Raw genomic sequence first — 25,710 nt, forward strand, 5'->3', positions numbered from 1 at the left:
TTGTTGAAGGCCGTACGGTGATCTATAGTTGTTAATGTTTGTGTCATTTTGGTTTTATGTGGATAGTTGTCTCATTGGCAATCATACCACATCTTCTTTTTTATATAAAGGAGGTCTTAACTATTAACCTCAACGATCTACATGTATATAACAGTTATCAATAAAACTTCCCGAAATTATTGAACAACACAGAACAGAATCAAGCACCTGTTTTTATATCATGTTGAACTTGGTAGGGAAAATGTTCGCCAATTTCTTTTCTGAATATCGAATACGTTTGTAATTGAAGTGATGTGTAAAATGGGAACCAAATAGTTCTGACAAAAAAAATAGAAACTGTAATTGATCTGAGACATGAAAAGCATCTTAAGTCTGCCTGTGTCACTTGTGTAAAGAGTTTGACTTCATGAGCAATAATTGAATCTTTTACTTTAAAACGTAAACACTTATCGAATAAAGTTTAAATGTTATTAAATATGGTAACAAGAAAATGCTTAAATCAAACTATTTTGCACTTTGGTGAATAGTTGTTTCACTGACAGACACCCCATGTCTCCTTATTTTGAACATCATCAAAATAAAACATTGTTACCATTAAGACCATGGTGTAATAAAACTGGTCTTCAATAAATTAGGATCATGTGTCTATGAAAAAGTAAGAAAGCATATTAAAGTGTTAATAATATGTATTTTAGTGGTTAAAAAATAATCTGGCAACATGTTCTCTCGTGTTTCTTCCATCTTGCACTCCTAGAAAGGCTGGAACTTGAACGGGCTGATCAAGTCGAACACCAGCACCGTCGTCATTCACCAACGGTTCATTTCTGGACAAGGCGATGTTATGCAACACTGCACATGCACCAAAAATTCTGCATACTTTTTCTGGTTTCATTCGGACCTTAAATATGAAAAAGTATATGCTCATTTCAGTTTCAAGTTATTAGAGCAACTAGTAGTAAATGAAAAGGTGTCATGCATGCAGAAATAGTTATCCTTTTTTATATGTCTTGACATATAGATAATATGCAAAAGTCATTTAAAATACCTTTATTCAATGTTTTGACATTATAGTTCATTCTTTGCACTTAGATAACTGTTCTAGAAAATTGATGGCGGTGATACCAAAAGCATGTTCAAAATTCTAAATTGAAGACAAATTTACAACACTTGACAAAGATCCTTAAGGACAGCCTTTTGTTGATCAAGGCGGGCCTTTTTTCCAAATTTATATATTCGGGTTGCTGTCTCACTGACGTTTAACAAACATCTCTCAGTTATTTTTGTGTAACCATTTCATGGATTTTGTTCTTTATTTATGTATGAACTGCAATGTCAAATCTGTATTTAATATAAATATACCTCAGAATGAAGGACATGAAACCGTCTTTTCAAAATACCAAAAGTCCTCTCTATAACGGATCTAGTACTGGCATGGCATCCGTTGAACCTTTGCTGGTGTCTCTCTGTTGGATTGTCATATGGAGTAAGCAGGTAAGGGCGACAAGCATATCCACTGTCCCCAAGAATAACACCATCTATCAATCCCCTGTGATTTGTCTGGAGGTGATTAGACAAAGTTGATGTGTTGAATATGTGGGAGTCGTGAGTGGAGCCTGGCCAGTTTGCAAATATATTGGTAAACCTGCCTGTAAATATAAATTCAGTGTTTAAAAAAAAAGAAAAAAGACAATTTAAAAAATATAGCAGATTGTTTAATTATGCAAGTACATTAGGAACTTATCATTATTTATCTGGGAGGGGGCTTGTCAAAATACAGGGGGGGGTAATTTTTTTCCTGTATGTGGAATAGGGGGGTTCAAATTTTATTGTAAATTCAAACAAAGGTAAATAATGATAAGTCCCCAATATTTTTTGCACAAAGAAATAAGTAGTTTGAACATCATTTAGCATGGTACCGGTTTTAGTTATTTTAAGATCCCTTTCAGTTAATTTATAACTCTCATTCCCTCAAAATCTGTATTTTTTAGTCTAAAAAAACAAATATTTGGCATGTTAATATTTTGACATGTTTAATAGAAGGGGGGGGGGGTCACATTTTTTTAAATGTTTTTTTTTCGGGGGGGGGATCAAATAAAAATAGTGAAATATTATGGGGGGGATCATAAAAATTTTATATGTTTGAATTCAAAATTACCAGCCCCCTCCCAGGTAAATAATGATAATTAAGTCCCTAATAACGCACCTGCTAAAAAAGAAGTCACACAAAGTACCACACAGTTATTCCTCAACAAACTTCATTACTGACATTTTTTTAAAACAAGAAAATTCGGATATAAACAAAGATAAAGCTATTACTATATGATTAAAAAAAGAGAATTTGAAATCACAAAGAGTGAAAGAAATCAGTGCAAATCACACGATATCATAGACAAGTCATATTAATTTAACTAGAGTTATGCCGCTTTGTACCGTGATTTGAAGTTCTTTGTCATATACTGTAAATAAAAAATACAATGTTGCACAGCTAAAAGGTCCCACAAATTGAAGAGTAGTTCATGTTTTACCTTTCTGTGTTGACAAGATGAATAAAATGGAAACCTTAAATCTTTTTCAAGTGTTATAAAGACCAGACTAAATGTAATCGAGCCTCCGAAATTTGGGTCGAAACAGAAGGACCCAGTTGTCTCTATTGATAATGTCAAGGTAATTTTAAAGGGAGAGAACAATTTAAAAAGATGAACAACGACGAAACAGGGAATGACAAAATACAGATTAAAATACCTTCAAAATCACAGACAGCTTGCACATTTATGCTGTGGTACCCCTTTCTGTTTACATAGGATGGTTCATCATCTGATGGTGCCTGTATTCTCACATGTGTGCAGTCAATGCACCCCAAAACATTCGGAAAGTTGCTTTGCCTGTAAAACCCACATTTTATCCTGTTGATCGAATCCACATCTGTAGGCCAACTCACAAAATCGTCCTTAATGTCAATCAAGGCATCTGTCACATCATTTACAACACGAGAAACTGTTCCTTTGTCATACCCCAATGTATCTCCAATAACTTGCAAGAATGAGCCGGATGCATAGAAACGCAGTGCAATACATACTTGCTGTTCAACGGTCAGTGCTGTTGCTTTATTAGTTGGCCTCCTGAGTCTGTCTTGTAGAAGATTACAAAGGTAAGCAATTGAGTCCTTGCCAAATCTATACCTCCTTCTAAGTTCATCATCATTTAAATTTGTTAAATGTGAAATAGTTCCTCTAAAAACTCTGTCCTTTCTGGGTCTCAGTGGTGGCATTAACAAAGCAGCCATTTTCTAATTATACCTTGGTTAAATGGTTTAACGCTGCTACCTACCATCGTTAAATTTCACCCAAGTTAAGAACATTATAACGGAGCGTTAAAACTAACTATGAGATGAACAACAGGATTAACGAGACGTTAAATTTTAACGATACGTTAGCAAAATTTAACGGAGCGTTAGTGCTAACGACAAGTTGAACAACTGGCCCCTGGACGTTTGTATTAAATAACGGCCAATTAAGAAGTCAAATCAAGCTCTGCTGTGATGAATTTCCGCTCTAGACAAGAAGTGGCAAACAAATTGTGTTAGAACATTTTTTTGGAACCTGCATTAGAAGGGGGTCAGTTAATCTGCCACTGCTGGTATATACATATGCATGGGTTAGAAAATAAACATAAGGATAACGTGATTACTTGTTTGGATGAAAATCTTTATACGGTGGTACTTTATTTATAGTTTTAACACTATCTCTACACAGACTGAATGCAGTATCATGATCAGCTTCATGTACGTTGGCGACCTTGGTGGTGTTTAGACGCACCTTTGTGTAAAATAAATAATTGTTTAATGATATGTTGTACATTCTGAGGTTGTACAGTACAAAGCTATGGTAATAGAAGCGTTTCCGATTTTAACAGAATAACTAGGACGAAAATAATAATAAAAAAACCCAGCTCCAACGGTAATAGTAAAGTAGGACATATATATCAACAGAATACGAATTAAAACAAAAATACGCATGTGTTATTTTTTGCTTTGGCTTCATTTCAATTGATTGTCTCGTTGACAAATATACAACATCGCCTTTTTTAGGTTATGTTTAAGATATTTCCGTTTCTAATTTTCAAATACGAAAATATGTTTACAAAGGGTTCATGTGTATATAATTACCATACGTCCTTGCACTTTATAGCTAATATACATACATAAACTAATATTTATTAGAAAATAAGCAACATATATAGAGAATAATTTATTAGTTACCCAACAAACAACAACAGAAATAAAGAATCAACAGAGGATTTAATCTTTAATTACTTTTTTTTTATTATTATTTATTCGAGAGATATACATGATATAATACTTTAACTTCAAATAAATATATAATTAATCTAAAATGCACTAATCAAGCAGAAGGGGCGTAACTCGTGGTATCATACCGGCATACTGAACGGATCTAAACATGGTCTGACACTTTTGAAAATTGATTTTGAGTTTTGATCTGTTTCGGTCTGACACGGTCTTAACGGATCTAAACAGCTCGCTAGAAGATACAGTCTTAAATATCTTGACATGCCTTAACGGACTAATTTACCTAATGAGACTATCGATCCGAATGGAGACTTAACGATCTGACAAGTCTTGACGTTTTCCTCTAGCGGTAAATCCAGTCAATTAAGATACGATCAGACCAAAATGACCGTTTCAGACTGAAATTGTGCTACTAGTGTTTGCTGCTCATAGATTTCGAAAAGGCATTTGATTCGATTTCTTGGGAATTTTTAACCAGTGTCTTGAAGTTGTTCAATTTTGGAGAATCAATAATTAATTGGGTTAAAGTTTTTTATAACAATATCAAATCAGCTGTAAACCAGGGAGGACATCTATCAGAATTTTTTTCCATAGAACGAGGCTGTAGACAAGGTGATCCCTTGTCGCCTTATATTTTTATTCTCTGTGCTGAGATATTAGCATTAAAAATACGAAATAATGATAAGATAAATGGTATTACAATTACGCAAGTTGAGCACAAACTTTCACAATTTGCTGATGACACATCTCTTATTTTAGATGGTAAAGAAGAATCTTTGAATGAAGCATTAAATGAATTAGATTGGTTTGGAAATATATCTGGTTTAAATATTAATTTTTCTGACTTCTGTTTAGACTCTTAACTAAACAATGGTTTGCCATGCAGCGCTCAAATATTCAGCATTATCTTTTGGTATCGGGTTTAGAAATATTTGATATTGTATAAAGATCTTTAAACTAAACTAAGCTATAATAGATTCAGATTCATTATTTTATTGAATATAAAACATTTATATAGCATATATTAAACCTGACGGTCAAACATCAACAGCTTCAATACTATTAGCACATACTTACAACTTCTCGTCCAATCAAATTACTTGAATTTGCCTTCTAATTTTCATAGTACATACTTTTTCCGTGTACTAAGTAACTACGCATGAATGACCACAAGGGTAAGATTTCATTGTATTGTAATCAAGATATTAGAACAAAAATTGCTACTGGCTATTTTGAAATAAATGATGTGTTCCAAATTTAACTAAATAGTTTGTAATTAGTTTTCAAACAGATTTTTAACATCCTACTAATCAATCTTTTGATCTAAATTTTGTTTTGACAATTAAAAAAGTTTCTTTCATTTAAATAAAGAGTAATAATAATGGTGCTTTATACCTTGATTAAAGTACAACTCAATCTAAAAAAGCCCCTCGCTCTAATTTTCATAGTATATACCTTTCTATACAATAACCGAGACATAGTTTACGTTTACACAAATTAATCAATTCTTTTACTTTTAGCCCTACGGCACCTTTTTATTGTATATTGTAAAATAGTCATTTACTTCTTGCGTTATGGATCATTGATTTTGTTACCTGTTGACCCGGTTGATTACTAGCACGTGCCGTTGAACTCAAGCATTTTAACTAAAACAGAAATTTTTAATTTACGCAATATATATCAGGGGCGGATCCAGATTTTTTTAGATGAATGCATGCAAGTACGAGTGAATTTTTTTTAGCGGAGGTGAGCTCAGATAATAATTTCTATATTTCTATATCTAAATCTTTTATTTTTTTTACCATTTATCTTTATACTGAATATTTGCCTGCCCTAAATGCATCAAATATGTGCCTTTGGATGTTAAACAACGAAACAATCAATCAATATGTTCTTTATATTTCATCATCTATATATTCTTTCTATCTTTATAAATGGTGACCTATTCTTATCCTCATACATGTACTATATAGATATACATATACATGGTAATTGAGACAAGAAAATACACAAATTTTAAAACTGTATGCTTTTAGAGAAAGTCCGAGATTCTGCTCCAAAGTAGATCTTGTGAACAAAAATAGCATTTGATTAATGTCAAATTGAATTAATTTTCCTTGGATCGGAGGGAATAAGAGGGGAAGGAAATACGACATTCCGTTTAAAAAACAAATATTGTACATGTATGGTATTAAAAAAAAATTAGCCAGTTTAATTTGTTGCTCAATAAATTCACAAATACATGAAATAGACGTTTTCGAAATAAATAAGAAAAAAACATCCACAAAGTACCAATTCTTTAAAACAAAGACCAGAAGTTTCACCTGTAAATCGATTTTAATCTGTATTGTATTATAAACCAATATAAAATCGTACTATTCAAATCAACATGCATGTAAATGTATTTTACATCAAAACTTTTGCAGAGACATTACACACAGGTGTGAATATTTACACACCCACCGATAAGTTGTCATTAATCACGTATATATAAACTACACATATATCTGGACGTTTGTATCAAATAACGGCCAATTAAGAAGTCAAATCAAGCTCTGCTGTGATGAATTTCCGCTCTAGACAAGAAGTGGCAAACAAATTATGTTAGAACATTTTTGTGGAACCTGCATTGGAAGGGGGGTCAGTTAATCTGCCACTGCTGCTCTATACATATGCATGGGTTAGAAAATAAACATAAGGATAACGTGATTACTTGTTTGGATGAAAACCTTTATACGGTGGTACTTTATTTATAGTTTTAACACTATCTCTACACAGACTGAATGCAGTATCATGATCAGCTTCATGTACGTTGGCGACCTTGGTGGTGTTTAGACGCACCTTTGTGTAAAATAAATAATTGTTTAATGATATGTTGTACATTCTGAGGTTGTACAGTATAAAGCTATGGTAATAAAAACGTTTCCGATTTTAACAGAATAACTAGGACGAAAATAATAATAAAAAAAACCAGCTCCAACGGTAATAGTAAAGTAGGACATATATATCAACAGAATACGAATTAAAACAAAAATACGCATGTGTTATTTTTTGCTTTGGCTTCATTTCAATTGATTGTCTCGTTGGCAAATATACAACATCGCCTTTTTTAGGTTATGTTTAAGATATTTCCGTTTCTAATTTTCAAATACGAAAAATATGTTTACAAAGGGTTCATGTGTATATAATTACCATACGTCCTTGCACTTTATAGCTAATATAAATACATAAACTAATATTTATTAGAAAATAAGTAACATATATAGAGAATAATTTATTAGTTACCCAACAAACAACAACAGAAATAAAGAATCAACAGAGGATTTAATCTTTAATTACTTTTTTTTTTATTATTATTTATTCGAGAGATATACATGATATAATACTTTAACTTCAAATAAATATATAATTAATCTAAAATGCACTAATCAAGCAGAAGGGGCGTAATTCGTGGTATCATACCGGCATACTGAACGGATCTAAACATGGTCTGACACTTTTGAAAATTGATTTTGAGTTTTGATCTGTTTCGGTCTGACACGGTCTTAACGGATCTAAACAGCTCGCTAGAAGATACAGTCTTAAATATCTTGACATGCCTTAACGGACTAATTTACCTAATGAGACTATCGATCCGAATGGAGACTTAACGATCTGACAAGTCTTGACGTTTTCCTCTAGCGGTAAATCCAGTCAATTAAGATATGATCAGACCAAAATGACCGTTTCAGACTGAAATCGTGCTACTAGTGTTTGCTGCTCATAGATTTCGAAAAGGCATTTGATTCGATTTCTTGGGAATTTTTAACCAGTGTCTTGAAGTTGTTCAATTTTGGAGAATCAATAATTAATTGGGTTAAAGTTTTTTATAACAATATCAAAAAAGCTGTAAACCAGGGAGGACATCTATCAGATTTTTTTTCTATAGAACGAGGCTGTAGACAAGGTGATACCTTTTGTCGCCTTATATTTTTATTCTCTGTGCTGAGATACTAGCATTAAAAATACGAAATAATGATAAGATAAATGGTATTACAATTACGCAAGTTAAGCACAAACTTTCACAATTTGCTGATGACACATCTCTTATTTTAGATGGTAAAGAAGAATCTTTGAATGAAGCATTAAATGAATTAGATTGGTTTGGAAATATATCTGGTTTAAATATTAATTTTTCTGAAACACAAGTTATTTGGATAGGAAATAGTAATGAGGTATTATGCCAAAATAGAAACCTTACATGGGGAGAAACATGTATTAAGGTATTAGGTATAAGCTTTGATGTTAATCTTGATAGAATTGTAAAAATTAATTATGATGAAAAAATTGTACAAATTAAATGTGTAATAAGACAATGGTCAAAACGAAATCTTACTGTTATTGGTAGAATTACTGTAGTAAAGACATTGATATTGCCTATTTTAAATCATTTGTTTATATCCTTACCAAATCCAAGTGATGATATTTAAAAAAAATGTTAGTCAACTTATGTACAATTTTATATGGAGTTCACCAATTGATAGAATTAAGAGAGATGTTTTACAAAATGATATTGAAGATGGTGGACTCAAAATGATAAATCTTAGTGCATTTATTTTAGCACTGAAGTGTACATGGATAAGGATATTATTTAAAACAGACAACAAATGGCAGAATGTTTTTTTGTCAAATGTTCATGAAGAACTTGAAAAATTTTATGGTTATGGAAGTGTTTATATCCAAAAATTACAGCAACATATCAAAAATAAATTTTGGCAAGATGTTCTGAAAGCATGGCAACTTCTTAGAGAAAAAGATGAATATGACAGTTGGGAATGCTTTCTTGCTAGTCCAACTGGCTTAACAATAATATAAAGGTAGCAAATAAACCTATTTTTTATAAAGATTGGTTTGAAAATGGTATAAAATTTATAAATGATATTGTAAATGAAGATGGGACCTTTTTCTCTCATCAAAAGATAGAAGAAATGTATCATATAAATGTGAATTTCATGAGATATAATAGTATTATATCTGCTATACATCAAGCATCAAAATCATTTGTGGGAAATAATCACAAATTAGAACTACCTTTAATTCCATCTGCTATTAAAAGACTTGTTAAAAGTTCAAAAGGATCTAAAGATATGTATATTGTTTTGAATAAAAATGGAAGTGTTCCCACTAGTCAGTTAAGATAGACTGAAATTTTTGGCTTTGATCAAAATCATTGGAAATTTTTTTTATAAACTGCCATTTGTTGTCACAAATAATACTAAGTTACAGTGGCTACAGTATAGATTCAATCATCGAATCTTAGCTACAAACAAATTTCTTCATAAAATTAAGATTAATAATAATCCAAATTGTACATTTTGTAATAGAGAAATTGAAACATTAAAACATTTATTTTGGGAATGTGAACATACACAATTATTATTAGAACAGATTGAAAATTGGTTTCTAACCAATGGAATTAGTGTAATTTTTACAAAAGAAGTTTTTTTGTTTGGTAACACTGCAAAAATATCAAAAGGCAATGCAGAAAATACTCTTTTTCTTACCATAAAGCAATATATTTATAATTCCAGATGTTTTAAAAAAAAACCTGACAATAAACTCAATAAAAGAAAAGATAAAATATGTGTATGCAATGGACAAAAATATTGCTATGAAAAACAAATGTGAACATCAGTTTCTCAGAGAATGAAATGCTTTTGATATATTAATTAGCATGCTTAGTTAAGTACAAAAATGTATATGCATGTTATAAATGAAAATGCTGTATTTACTGTACTAAAATAGAATTCAATTTCTAGATGAATTATATTGAAAACTCACCTAACTATTCTCTCTCACTCTCTTTCTCTTTCTATCTCTCTCTCTCCGGTGTTCAAACTGCTTTACTCTTTATCTTATATTTGTATATTTAAAAAAAAATGCTTCCTAATAGAAAGATGTATTGATAAGTTAATATCTATAGATTTATATATTATATATTGCTATTATATTTGTGTATATTATGTTGTAAATTGGAAGTTATAAATAATAAAAATTAAAAATAAAAAAAAAAAAAAAAAAAAAATTCTTTATACACGACTTTAAACAACACATGGTTTGTTGAACACTCAAAGTTGATGTTAACCAGATCAGATTTATTTAGAAATAAAGCACAAAGAATAAAATACCAAAAACATTTATAAGATCCCTCATAAACAATAAACAACAAATATGTAAATATTAGAAATACAAGTATATGAAATTATGGCTTAATAAATAAATAATGGATAACTCTGTAGATCTTCCAATGTGGAAACTTAAAATACATTAATGATTTTAAGAAATTCTTAAATTGTTTCTCAATATGTTTAAACCCTATTCTGTATCCTAGGAAGACTGACACTTTTGAATGAGAATTAAAGTCATGACCTTCCAATGGTCAATATTTGAGTACATACATAACTTCTCTAATTATATATAATTATGACTTAAATTTACTGTTGTGAACTTACGTGTCTCAATAATGTGTGTATCAAAAATATCTGTTTGGTCAAATTGTGAAATTCAAATTTAAGAATGCATTTTTTTTCACTCATTAAAAAATAGTCACATAATTCCAGTATGGTTCATGCATTGTACTTTTCCACAATGATCTGGTGTCATACAACTTAAAGTCAAATTTGTATTATCTCCCTTTCTACTTTAAAATCACAATTCATATCTCTATTATAAGATGATCTGATATATCACTATTATAAGATAATTTGGTTTTTGTAACTTCCACTTAGAGATTTGTCTAGTAAAACAATGGAATTTAAGATCACTACTTCTGAAGGTATTTGTACATTGGAACCTGAAATAGAAAGATATATATGTTATTAATCAATGATATTTGAATATGAATTGTGGTACTTAAGAAAATAATTCAATGTAAAATATGTTAAAAGTAGACTAACCAGGCAAACAGGACAAAAAACAGATATAACAATACCAATGGTGTACTGTCCTGCTCATTTGGCTTCGCGGATTATTCAATGTGAAGAGTCAAAAATCACTTTTATGGTTCAATAAATTCAAAATAAATAACAGCCATTCATTAAATAAAAAGATGTGTAATGGTTGTCAATAGGACTACTAGTTCACCAGAGGGCAAAGGTAGAGGATTCTTATACAGAGATGTAAATTGTAAGTTTTTAGATGACAAACACTCTTAATATCTATTTGTTATCAACACTTTTTTTTCAAATCACAAAATAGTTTGAAGATAAGTTGTCAACGTAGTTGTAAGTGCAATATAGTTTTACCCTTGTCCGTCATTCTTTTTTCAGTCATTCTGTCATTCAATCAATCTGTCATTGCATAACAAACCATTATACAAATTTATTTTCTAAACCCTTCCAGATATTGGGCAGACTTTTTGTATGTAAGTTAATCATGATGAGTTACAGATCAAGTTTAAGTTTTGTTCTTGTCAGCTAATTTTTGCTGTATTTCAGGCTTTCGACTTTGATAAATTTTAGAAAATCACAGTTATACTGATCTTTTTTCTAAATGCTTTTAGATATTGGGCTGATTTTTAATATGAGAGCTAAGCATGATGAGTTACAGATCAAGTTTAAGTTTTGTTCAGCTCCGCTCATTTTTGACAAAACTAAGGGTTTACAACTTCGAAAATTGTTGAAAATCACAGTTACACATACACTTTTTCTATACGCCTCCAGAATTTGAGCTGATTTTGATATTTGAGACTAACATCATGTTTGTGTCCCCATGAGTTATTGAAATTGCAGATTTTTTAACTTTTTGAGATTGGGCAATTCATGATGCTTTGACACATCTAGTTTATATGAAATTTTCTGAAGATCGCAAAAATTCAAATTGCATTTAATCTAAAATAAAAAAAATTGCAATAATAAATGCACAAAATTATTTCTGAAATTACAGTATACAATATACTTTATTGTAAAACACTCAAACAAATATTTACATGCATGTGTAACAAGAGGCAACAAACATAATCATATTTAGGGTTTCTACCAAACAATGTTAACATACTCATTATTCAAATAATGTAGAGTATAATTACAATATGTATTATATTATTTCTTAATAAACAGTGAAAAGTTCTTTATTTATAACTTTGATATTGCAAAATGAAAGCAGTCCTCCTAAACACATGGATAAATACAGGAATATTCTGAAATGTTTAACCCTGTCACGTGTCTGTGTCTGTCCCAAGTCAAGAGCCTCTGGCCTTTGTTAGTCTTTTATAATCTTTAATTTTAGGTTATGTTTTGGAGTTTAGTGTGAAGTCCGTTTTCACTGACCTAGTACACAATTTTATTTAGGGTCAAGCTGAGGACCATCTATTTGCGGAATTTTTTCTCTGCGTTGAAGACCTGTTGGTGGCTCAAGGCTGTTGTGTGCTCTTTAGTTGGATTGTTTATACTTTGACATAACCCCCATTTTCATTCTCAATCTTATGAAATATGTATATTATTTATATTTTTACAATATACCCAAGTTAAAAGAGGAAACTTCATGACACACACAATTATTCATTAATTAAATCTGTACTGGCTTTGAAATTCTACAATATTCTGAATCAGATTTAGACTTACCTATCACTGTAATTGAAGGATTTAATTTTCCATCATTTGTAAATGTAGATGTCACCTCTATTTTGGCAAATGGTTTGTTTGGATTTGGGTCATTAGGTGTACCTTCTACTCTTGTACAACTACCAACAACTGCATTCCAACCAATGATATTATACAATACACAAGAATGATCCTGTTTGAAAAAAGAAAACAAAATATTTCAAAATTTATTATTTCTACATAGATATAGGAAGATGTGGTAATATACAGTGGTATGAGTGCCAATGAGACAACTCTCCATCCAAATAACAAATTATAAAAGCAAACCATATAGGTCAATGTACGGCCTTCAACACGGAGCATTGGCTTGCACCGAACAACAAGCTATAAAGGGCCCCAACATTACTAGTGTACAACCATTCAAACGGGAAAACCAACAAACAACAAACATGTATACATTTTTTAAACTAATAAAAATAAAATCAAAAGTCTCTTAACATGGCCGACATTTCTATTACCAAATATAACTTCCAAGTAATGTGGATTTGTTTAAAGTTATTAATACTCAATTTTGTGCATTTCAGGGGTACTGCAGGCCATATTGGTTTCTACTTTTTCTCCCCTAAAGGCAAATCCGTACATGTTCCTGAACATATCCTTGATGCGAAAACCCAAACAATAACAACCAATTGTTTAATGATGTTGTTTACGCTAATTGACATAAGGTCAACCTGTGTAACTCATTCATGAAAAATAATTAGAGATGTTTTTAATTTTTCATGCATTCATTTGAACAAAATCATCTTCCTACATTTTTATTCCATGATCTACACTCATGTATTTTGTATCCTGCAAAAGTCAGGAAAAACATAAATTCCTTAATGATGCGTTTAAATCGAACCAGAAAAAGCATTCAACAAAAAACAAAGGAATTAAGTGTGTAGTAAGGCCTCTAAAATTACTTTTAATGAGGAAGTACAATAAAAGATTGATTAATCAATGAATATCTAATAAAACAGAACCAAAAATACGCTTATATATTTTATCTCTTTAAAATTTGTCTGTAATACCATATTTTATCCTATTTCTAAACTTAAATTTGGGTGCAGGATTTTCTGTCTGTGTTGAAGACTCATTGGTGGCTTTTTGCTGTTTTTTGTCCATTGGTTGGGTTGTTGTCGTCTTGACAATTCCCCATTTCCACTTTCAATTTGATCAAGCTTATTAATAAAAGTACTACCTGTAAAGGGGCTCATTCTAACACAATTGATTCTTTAACTCTTACACCTTCAGCTACCTGTAAAGTGGCTCCCTCTAAAACAATTGATTCTTGAAATCTTACACCTTTAGCTACCTATAAAGTGGCTCTCTCTAACACAATTGATTCTCTAACTCTTACACCTTCACCAATGTTAGCGTACTTTCCAATGGATACATTTGGTCCATGCTATAAACAAAAAAAAGAATTCTTTGGGCAAAGATGACTCTTAATGAATTTGTCATATTGCTCTTCATGCAATTTGTTCTTATGTATCCCTGGCTTTTCACTGGGTTGAGTGTTTTAAATGCAGGTACATCCAGAAAAGCGCTTCTGACACAAGACATATTTGTTCAAACATTACAATCATACAAACAATAAAAAAAAACCAGTATAAATGCCCCCTAGTTTGTTTAGAAAGGAGCTTAATTTATACACTCAAGTTAAAAAATTATTTTTTAAATAAAAGACAGGTGTAAGAAACAAAGCAAAACAAACTTCACAAAAAACGTGTGGGTTTTTTTCAAATGCTCAAGAAGGGGAGCAGATTATGCTCCACATGTGACACCTCACGCTAAAGTAAGTACAAACTCAGTATTTGTAATAAGTATTATTATATGTTGTCACACTCAAGGAAAGTACAGGACTTTAATATGTTCAGGTAAACATTGTAAATATTTAGCTTTTTCTTATGTCTTTGTGTGGTAAACTGTATTTTATAGGTTTTACAGTAATTGTGTATATTTTTATATTTTTATATTCAGTTTATTGTGCTGTATTTTGTATATCATATGACTTATATTGATTAATTAAAGGTATAGTATATTAATTACATATTGTAATTAGTTGATTAGTTTATATATATGTTTTGTTCATTTTATTTACGTATTTGACAATTGGACTTATTGACATATGACGTTTTCTACTAGTTTGGGTAACTTTGGTTTGACTGTAGTTTACGTCAAAGGTTTTCTTTTTATGCTTTAGTTGACCACAAACTTTCTTTATTTCTATTGGTCATAATATTTTGGCGTTATATTTATTTTGTGCTTTTATGCTGGTCATCACTTTCTATATACTGGTGGACATATTGATATGTGCTTGATGTAATTCTAAGTTCGAACTTGTATTTTTTCTTAGTTTTCTATATTCTGTATTCAGGTCAGTTATATTTCTCTATTACTAATTGTACGTTAATAGTCCAGATATTTATTATTTTACCTAGAATGACTGATTAGAATGAAAGGGCCGATGTGTAAATATTGAATGCGAGATGAATGCTTTAAAACGATATAAAATAGATAAAGTACAGTAAAGTATTATCTGTTTGTTTAAATTGTTTAAGAGACGTTATTTTCATATTTTAATAAATAAAGAACTTTTAACTAATTTGGTAAATTATTAATTTGTATCAGAATTCGAGTGTTCCGGAATGAATGTGTTAAATACTTTTAAAGGTAAAGATATAAACATAATAACAGTTACGTGTATTGATTGATTATTTTAGCTAAGAGTACAAATCGTAAACTGGTGGTTTATTACAGTAAAACATGGACTACAATTTGTGTATTTGTTATTTAGGTATGGTTTAAGTAATCCTGGGAAGATGTGAATATTTCCAATAGATAAGTCAGGAGGCTTTTGCACCTTATGCGAGGTAAGCTAAGAGTGATTTTTGTAATGTTCGTATTTTTGTTTGTTGCTATTTTATGCTGACGGCATTCATACAGCATGCAGCTATTGCTTTTAGTCTTGTTAATTTGCTTATGTTAAAGTTCGTGTTAACCGCATTAGTTATTTTCGTATATTAGACTTTTTTTTAATACGAGTCGTTAAGTGCATATGTACTAGACTTTGTGAGTTACGTTCAACAATATAAGCACATTGTTGTAAATACATGCAGAACAGTTTTATTTATATTTCTAATAGTAAAAAAATTGTTAATCATAATACATGGATAGAAACCTCTGTACCAGATTATTTATTTGATAAACGGTCAGAGACTTACTATTGTATTTATTTTGTAGGGTATTTATATATATATTTGTTATTATCCTGAAGTTAGTCCAGAAATAAAAGGAACCACCTCTAACAAAAGTATTGTGTTTTACTACATTTGTATACCATCTGTTTTTATGATTAATTTTGATATGGGTGGAAACGGAGTGATAATAATTTACACTAGTTCCTTTACATTTTGTCCTTCAGTAGTGTTTTATAAAGAACTTATCTCAAATTAACTTAAGAACAAAATAATTGTCAGTAAAATACATAAACTCATTTTCTTACGGTAGGGTCTTCTAATCGTAGAGAAATCTTAGTCCGCCATATTGGTTCTATGAACGCAAAACATCATGGTCACAACTGGGTTTGAATAAAGCCAGTGTATAGTACGGGTAAAAACCTTTAAAGACTCGGACTAACAGGTGCCCTAAGAGCTCCACCAGCTGTTCACTGGGGCCAAGTTCGGATGGAACTCGAGTTCTGACTAGAGTTCCATATGAACGGTACATAATTTTGAAGAGTAAGGTATCTGAATTACTGGAAGTACAAGTCCCTTAATCTGAATATGTTTTCATTCAAATTTGATTGGATTGAAGTCATGACATCCGGGATATCGAGTCGATTTCTATGACCCCTGCCGCAACCCAGGGCTCCTCGAGTGATAATGGCGGGAAAGCTATATCCAATCATAACAGGCGTTATATATGACCATGTCAATCCCATCTACTCTAGATATCCATCCGAACTTGGCCTTGCATACTGACCCTCATATTTTCAAAATGCATGTATGTTTCGTATAGTTCTCATAATTTATAGAACTAATGTCTTCGTACTCTTAGTTGTTGACTCTTGTTAATGAGTTAACTCCCTGAAATCTAAAATATACGTCATTCAGAATTTGGAGCGAGACACCTTTCACTTTCGCACCCTACACGTTCGCCCTCAACACTTTTGCACGTGAACGTTCGCCCCATTGGTCCTTCGCCCCCTATATTAATCCAAATTCCATTTATATTTAAAGATATTTTTATGTGTATATGAATAGATATGTATTCCTAAATAAAAAAATGGTGATAAAAATCAGTAGTATATGATCTATTTTTATTAATTTAATGATTATAGTTATTAAACATGTTAAATGTTAATTATGTATGATTTCACTGTTAATTGGTATGTGTTTGAAAATCATGATTGTTGTTAAAACTAGCTTCAATGTTTTGTTAAACTGCATGTAGTTCGCTTGGTGTGAGTAAACATGTTAAAAACAGTAAAGACTTTAAATGAAAAATATGAAAAATGTATTGATTCACACAAAAAACGTTTTCAGAATGCGAACAAACTCGTTTTTTTGGCAAACATACCTCGAGTCAGTTTCACAAAAAAAAAGTCATGGATGATTAAGTGATATTTACTTTCAATCTTAATCACAAGCTTTTTTGGGGGAATCGACTCCTGCATTCCTAGACAAATCACCTAAAGAAAACCGTCAGCCCGTCTTAAACACGTTAGACAAGTGTTTAAAGACAATTTATACCATCTAACTGATATTCAGCGGTTGTCGTTTGGTAATGTGGTTCATAAGTGTTTATTATTTTTTTTATAAATTATAGCCTTGGTTTTGCGGTTTGAATGGTTTTAAGCTAGTCATTTTCTGGGTTCCGTATAGCTTGCTGTTGCGTGTGAGCCAAGGCTCCGTGTTGGAAGCCTTACCTTGACCTATTATGGTTAACTTTTACAAATTATCTTTGATGGAGTGTTGTCTCATTTGCATTCATACCACATCTTCTCATATCTAATTAATCATTTAATAAACGAATTGTACTTCTCATTTAAGACTGGAAAAAGACAAATAACTTCCAATGAGAACCCAAAAGTACATATTCTGAGTTTTGAACAAATGTTTTATCACAGATAGACATTCTTTTAATTAGCTTGTACTGTGAAGTGATCAGCGATCATTAGCCAAGTTTTCCCTAGGCATCATATTGTTATTAGCAGGGCCCTCAGGATTGTTCTAAATAACAATTTTTATATGACAGCAAAACATTTATATAGTATAATATGCTATCATGTCGCCTGCGTCGTCGTAGTTGTCTGCGTCGTCATTCGAAGATACATTTAGTGTCCAGACAATTACTTTAGTTCTAGTGAATGGATCTCTATAATTTTTTACCAAAAGGTTTAATACCACTTAATCTTATTAAAATATGTTCTCATCTATTTTAATAAGATTGAATACCACTTAAGGAAGGTTGGGATTGATTTTGGGGGTTATGGTTCTAGGGGCCAAAAAGGGGGTCCAAAATAAGCATTTTTGTAGTTTTCAAACAATAGCTTGTGTTTAAGTGTATGAATCTCTCTGAAACTATACCACAATTTTCCATACCATGGAGGGATGGTTAGTATTGACTTTGGGAGGTTATGGCTCAACATGTTTTGGAATTAGGGGCAAAAATAGGGGAAAAACTAGTTTTTCTGGTCAATAGACAATTGAGACTATTTGATAGTAGTGTAAGGAAGGTAGTTCAAAAACATTTAACATACAATGTAAGGCATGTTCGGATTTACCTCCCTTACACTACTTGTAAATCATGTATAAAGAAATGTCAGGTTTTGGACTAATTTCCAAATATTTGAAAAGTTTAAAGAAGAAATCTTTAATTGCACTTTGCGCAATAGATTTGTAAGATCTTGACATTTGTTGTGTGTCAGAAACTCATATTATGTAATTTTTTTTTAGAGCTGTATCAAGCTTGAATGTTGTGTCCTTACTTGCCAAAACTGTTCAGGGTTCGACCTCTGCAGTCGTAAAAAACTGCGCCCTGCAGAGCACCTGGTTTAGTTTAGAACAAACAGCTTTCAGTTTATGACTTCACTTGCAAATATGACTGTTTTAAGATCCTTGCCTTGGTATGTGTTTACCATGTTTACAACCAAATACTTTATTTGCCTATCAAGTCAGAAATGAATTTGACTTTATTTTACTTGATCCACCATGGGAGAATAAGTCTGTTAAAAGAAAGAAACAATATTGGACTTTGGATAACGAAGAATTGTTTAAAATCCCAGTTCCTGAGTTATCTGCCTCTGGTTGTGTTATTGGTGTGGGTTACAAACAAAATGAAACATAAGGATTTTGTTAAACAAGAGTTATTCCCCTTTTGGAATGTAGATTTTATAACAACATGGTATTGGTTTAAAGTCACAAAGACAGGCAGTACAGTATTAGATATAATGTCCGGACATAAAAAAAACATATGAAATTCTAATATTAGAAAAATGTTAACACACAGAAATGAAGGATGTATCCTATGAAAAGATAGACTCTAACACAGAAGAACATACGAAAAATTACATTTTAAAAAATATGAAATGCAAAGAAAACTTAAGTGAAAAGATAAGTTCTAAATCTTTAGATGGCATTTGTAATGAGAGAAATATCTTACCTGCTTCGTGAAACAATGACACCCTACCGTTAGAGATGACACTGATGAGCGTGCCTAGTAGTATTCATTCTATGAAAATTCCATTACAAGATATCATGAAACCTTATCCTCCAGAAACTCCCAATTGTTTGGAAATATTTGCCAGGAACTAGACGCCAGGTTGGTGTTGCTATGGTAATGAGGTGTTTAAACATCAGCATATGGATTATTTTGAAGTTTTTACCAAAGATACTTAGAATTCCATTAGACTGTGATGTGAAATAAATAAATAACGCATTCTATTTGAAAAAGAGAATTTCTATTTTATTCTCTTTTTTTGGTGGTTTCAAATTCGGTTGACGATGTGAATTGAAATAAACACTTTTTGTCAACAAATCTATAAGTTAATGGAAATGCGCTTACATGATTTTATCAAATTTGAGGAAATCTCCCCACTCAATGAAGAAAACTAGTATTCTTGAATTGAAAAACGTACCAGTGGGGAAAATCCCCACATACACTACAAATATAAAACCAATAACATTAGAATGGGGAAATATCCCCACATTCACATCTACAACCAAAAACATCAGAATGCCGAAATTCCCACGATAAGATTATTAATTGGAAAATACAAGCTTTAATATTGCTGACCATCAAATAGGGAAATTTCCCCATAATCTCATTATGTTCAAATCATAGAAAATATTGTTGACTATCAATTGGGGAAATTTCCCCATAATCTCATCATGTTCATATTAGATATTGTTGACTACAAATTGGGGTAATTTCCCCATAATCTCATCATGTTCATATTAGATATTGTCGACTACAAATTGGGGAAATTTCCCCATAATCTCATCATGTTCATATTAGATATTGTTGACTACAAATTGGGGTAATTTCCCCATAATCTCATCATGTTCATATTAGATATTGTTGACTTCAAATTGGGGAAATTTCTCCATAATCTCATACGATTCAAATTTACGGCAAATCAAATAATTGTATGTACTAAAACTGTCATCCCAAGTTGTGAAATTTAGACAGTGTTAAGACAGTTGACTACTTATGAAACAAATGTGTACCAATGAGACAACTCTCCATCCAGGTCCCAATTTGTAAAAAAAAACCAACTTTATAGGTATAAAAAGGTCATCAACACGGAGCCTTGGCTCCTACCGAACAGCAAGCTATAAAAGGCCCACAATGACTAGCGTAAAACCATTAAAACGGGAAAACATAAGGTCTAATCTATATCAAAAACGAGAAACGAGAAACACTTATGAACCACATCAACAAACGACATCTACTGAACATCAGATTCCTGACAAAATGTTTGAATATTTTGTGGTTATCCGTATAAAGAAGGCAGAATGTTTTGAATACAGATTGCTTTTAAACACGAGGAGCTTACTTTAAATCGTCATCATTAGGAACAGACCTCCTTAAAAGAGAGGCAAATGATACCAGAAGAAAATTCAAACTCATAAGTCGAAAATAATCGGACAACGCCATGGTTTAAAAAGAAGACCAACAGACAAACAATAGTAAAAACACAACATAGAAAACCAAAGACAAAGCAACAAGAAACCACAAAAACCACAAAACGCACACAAACAAGGAATTTAAATCTATGGTTGTTTAAAATGTAATAAGCAGACACTACCGACCGCACTACTAAAAATCAATTCCAATCAATTTGTTATACCAAATATCGATATTTTCAAATTTCAAATAGTTTTCCTGAAGCTGTTGATGTTCAGAAAATATCTATCCTGTATGTAAACGGTGGTTACATGTATGTTTTAGTGAATTTATAAAAGTTATTCTGTTAATGATGAAACTCAATAACTTGCACAAGTACATCATCATAAATTTTAATATGCTAGGATTGTGTTTACTAATTACTATAAAAAGTGCGCTATGACACATTGTTACATATTTTAATATTGCAACTATATTGAACAGCTTTATGTGCATAATGTTGTAACACACTTGGCGATTCTACGCACATCTATCTGTTGTTGATGATTTTTGCATACTTTTTCATCTATTTATTTTCGTCGTTGATGTTGTCTCATTGATGGTGTGATAATTACTTCTTATTCTACATACAGTTTGTCATATCAAATTACAAGCACATTCAGACCAAACAAGCTAATTATGTGAATGTTTGTTTTTTTGTCATTAAGATACCATGATAATGTCCCAATATAAATTAAATAACATATATAACCTTGTTCATTCTTGTATACATGTATAAATATATAGGATCATTTGACTGATGTTAAATGTCTGTTGTTCAAGGACAAGGAAATACAGCTTCCTTTTGTTGTTGATATTGTTTATTATATCCTGTTTTGAGAACATTATCAGATGACTTGTGAGTTTCTTGTAAGTTCATATATATACGAAAGTGTTTTGTTAAACAAAACACCTTCAGCTGAATTCATCTCGATGTCTTTTGTCGTAGATTCTGTAGACCTAACACTCTTACTAAGTTGTCGTCTGCAAATACGACTTTGTAACCTGTAAAATAGAGACTATCCAATCAAAGGGACAGAAAACCAAACACAAATTATGCATATACAATTAGATCAAACATATATACATCTTTCCTTTCATATGATGTTTCCCTAGACTTTATCGAAATGTTGACTCCTTAGTGAGTCTTTTACTTCGAATGATATGTGCATTGTTTCTGTTGATTGGACATGTGATGCTCTGTGTTCTCTCCAGATACGCCAATTTTCTCAGCCAATAAATGCAAACGGTCATTTTTATATAAATTAGACCGCTCTTCGTTTTCCTGTTTGAATTGTTTTACACTAGTAATTTTTGGGGGCCCGTTATAAAAGGTGTCAGACCACCAATTAAAAGTCCCTATCTGTTCAACCACATTTTGCAATTTTCATAGATTTCTAAATTTTTTTATCTTAAGTTTAACCTCTTACAAACCAGGTATGTCCTGAATCGTACAGGTATCACCTTTCTTCATTCCAATATACCTTTAAAGCCATATAAGAAAGAAGAGACCTTCCGAATGGATGTACCACTAAAAATAACCCCTGGTTTTTTTGAAATCTTAAATTAGTATACTATGGAGCGCATTAATCCTCAATTTTTAATTTCAACTCATAGACAAGTAAATTTGGGCTCAAAATGGTCTTAATATATTTCTCTTTCACCAAAAGTTTCATTTCTGCAAATGTGTTGTGTAGTTTAAGTAAACAATGACATCAAATGCACTATTTTTTGTCCCGAGTAGGCCTACCTTTACGTTCTATATTTGAGGGAGTAATAGGTGGTCTGACACCTTATAGCTTGCTGCTCGGTATGAGCCAAAGCTCCGTGTTGAAGGCCATACCTTGACTTATAATTGTTTACTTTTATAAAAATAATTCATGGATGGAGACTTGTCTCATTGGCACACATACAACATCTTCCTATATCTATGATATAGCCTAGAGTGCACAATGTGGCCTTACAAAAAAAAAACAAAAAAAACTACCTGACAATCAATCAACTCATTACTCATCGTTCTTTTGTAATCTCTCTTTAATGTATATCATGGTTTACCTGATTTAGTTTTTTCTAGGACTGTTGCATTATACCATTTCTTCTCCAGTTTCCAGAAGCCCATTACTTTTTCGTTCATTGCGAAATCCTGAGAAAAAAATTTAAACAATGTAATCTTCTTTAGAATTTCACCTCTGTTTGAATGCTGCTTTTAATTTTATTAAAATGATATGTTTTAAACTAAATAGGAATACAAAGATGTGGTATGATTTCTAGTGACAATATCACATAGACATAAATTGATTTGGATGTAAGCAGCTATATTTTACTGTACAATATTCAACAATAAGCAATCATATGCCGTAGTGTAAGCTTAAAAAATACGATTTAACATAATGTCAAACAAGAATGTGTCCATAGTACACGGATGCCCCACTCGCACTATCATTTTCTATGTTCAGTGGACCGTGAAATTGTGGTCTAAACTTAAAATGAAGCGAACGAACGCACGGAAGAACGAGCCTGTAATTCAGTGGTTGTCGTTTTTTTTATGGGTTACATATTTGTTTTTATGAATTATGACATGTAAGAAGCAAAATGTATGTTTAACACGCATATTCATTAGAATATTTTTTGTATGGAGCGCGAGAGGGTCAAAAAGCGGAATTGAGTATTGTGTTATTCAAAATCAATTTCTCGACCATGCTTTCAGGGCATCACTTAAGTATTGGCAGGCACACCAACAGCTGCCCTTAGTCAATGCACTACTGTTGTGGCCACAAAAAAACTTGTCCCGTGTTGACGTAAAGCGAATGTAGCGCTCCTCCCTTGACGATGGTTGTTTTTGGTCTACGACATATTGACCTATCCAGTGCTGTTGCAATTTGTTGATAACTGTTTTTTAGTCTATAAACTGTTGAATTATGCACATTAAATCGATCCCCTACGTCAGTAACACTCATGCAAGCATCAACCATTCCAAGAGCCATCTGACGGTCATTTTTGGGGAGACCTGGTTGACGCCCCATGCAAGTTTTTCAAACGTTTATGTGTTTTTCTTACCAATGGTGTGTTTCTGAACGTTAGTGCAAAAACAAATTAAATTTCGTCTTAAAATTACAGGTACAGAAGGTAAAACATCAATTACACGCGCAAAGCTAAAATGGCGCAAAATCAATCACATGGAAAAAAGTACGACTGCTTAAAAATACAGGTAATACTAAGGATTATATCAATAATGTTTATTAAAAAAAAATCCAGAAACAACCAAAAAAAATTAAAAAAAAAAGTGTTGCTAAACTTTTTTGGCTCAGTATAGGTTAATTTAATTATTTAGGAATTGTTTAATCATGTCATTGTTTTAATGTCATTTACAATGATTATTTTATTTGACGACACATTTGTTCTGCTATTTTACACACGATTATCTCTGCCTTTGCCTTTACTTGTATTGATTTATTTGAAATAGAAAAGCATGTATTTCATAATCATAAATGATAAATTTATAGAAACCACCATTGCAGAGTGCTGGAATGTGACAAGAGATCAATGCCACCAAAAATTACAATTATAGATCTCCACACAGCCTTCAACAATGAGTAAAATCAATGTCCATAATAAGCTATAAATATTACAAAACAACAATGCAAATATAGAACAATTCAAACTAGAAAATTTCAAATAGCCCTCAGTAGAAATGATCCGAAATAGTGCGATACACAGATTATCAGTTTTGTGCATACATATATTGACTGAAAAGATTCACATTATGACTGACTAAATTAATATGCTATTACTAGATAGTAATATCTATTAAACCGATTATCTTTACTTTTCCACTTTAAGGATGAACTACATATTAAGTTCATGGTTAATCATGAGGAGACATAAAAAAAGAAATATCATTTTTATTTGTTATCTGTTAGAAGTCAAGCCTACTAAAATGGTACAGCCTCGGTGGTTTAGTATTCTTATAGAATATTTTGCATTATAATTGAATATAAAATCTATGAAAAAATTATATGTGTTTACATGCATACGTATGTGTTTAAGTCGACTTCTGCGGGTGTCTGGGACATTCTTAATACAATGTATCTTGATATACAAAAAGCAACATGGATTTCAACCAATATTTTGTCTTTTCATAATTAATATCGAAGTTTAATTCGGTTATGTTACAAATATAGCATATACCATACCACATCAAGAAGGGGGAAAACATTACAACTACGATGACAAAACAACTAAAAGCAACACGGTAGGGAGGAATAACACATATTGGTGTGTATGTTCATTGGACATACTGTACTTGCTAAGGCAGTATTATATACTTGCAATTATTTTAGTCAGCTACAGCTATTTAGTGGACAACAAACTCCTGTTTTGACACATCAAGTAATGAATGAGCAAGATAAATAAAATAACATGTTTAAGGCTTGAATTATAATTTTTGCAGGGTGGAACGTTGCCTCCAGTATTGTATATTCAAGCGGACAACTGCTGGCGGGAAAACAAAAATAAATATGTTTTATCGTTTTGCGAGTTACTGGTGCACATGAAAGTATTTCAAGAGGTAGACATTTGATATCTTATAGCCCACAGTAATCATACTACTGT

At 31.5% G+C, this 25,710-nt stretch overlaps 1 protein-coding gene and 1 long non-coding RNA gene across 2 annotated transcripts; both read right to left on the reverse strand.

Moving 5' to 3' along the window:
* Positions 1-337: 337 nt before the first annotated feature.
* On the reverse strand, positions 338-3,484 carry LOC139502654 (putative nuclease HARBI1). Its single transcript, XM_071292181.1, has 3 exons — positions 2,743-3,484; positions 1,360-1,646; positions 338-898 (listed from the first exon to the last, which is right to left on the reverse strand). Exons 1-3 carry the CDS (start codon positions 3,281-3,283, stop codon positions 692-694), a joined length of 1,035 nt encoding a protein of 344 aa, XP_071148282.1. The 5' UTR covers positions 3,284-3,484; the 3' UTR covers positions 338-691.
* Positions 3,485-21,504: 18,020 nt separating this feature from the next.
* On the reverse strand, positions 21,505-23,368 carry LOC139503041 (uncharacterized). Its single transcript, XR_011659012.1, has 2 exons — positions 23,155-23,368; positions 21,505-22,104 (listed from the first exon to the last, which is right to left on the reverse strand). It is a non-coding gene; the product is annotated as an uncharacterized lncRNA (long non-coding RNA).
* Positions 23,369-25,710: the final 2,342 nt, after the last annotated feature.

The sequence above is a fragment of the Mytilus edulis genome, chromosome 14 (assembly GCF_963676685.1).
Source record: "Mytilus edulis chromosome 14, xbMytEdul2.2, whole genome shotgun sequence".
Classification (NCBI taxonomy): Eukaryota; Metazoa; Mollusca; class Bivalvia; order Mytilida; family Mytilidae; genus Mytilus; species Mytilus edulis.

Coding starts and splice junctions, on each gene's coding strand:
- LOC139502654 (XM_071292181.1), bottom strand. CDS start 3,283: ATGGCTGCTTTGTTAATGCCACCACTGAGACCCAGAAAGGACAGAGTT. Junction 1,647..2,742: donor AGCTGTCTGTGATTTTGAAG/GTATTTTAATCT, acceptor TTATATTTACAG/GCAGGTTTACCAATATATTT. Junction 899..1,359: donor TTCATGTCCTTCATTCTGAG/GTATATTTATAT, acceptor TTCATATTTAAG/GTCCGAATGAAACCAGAAAA.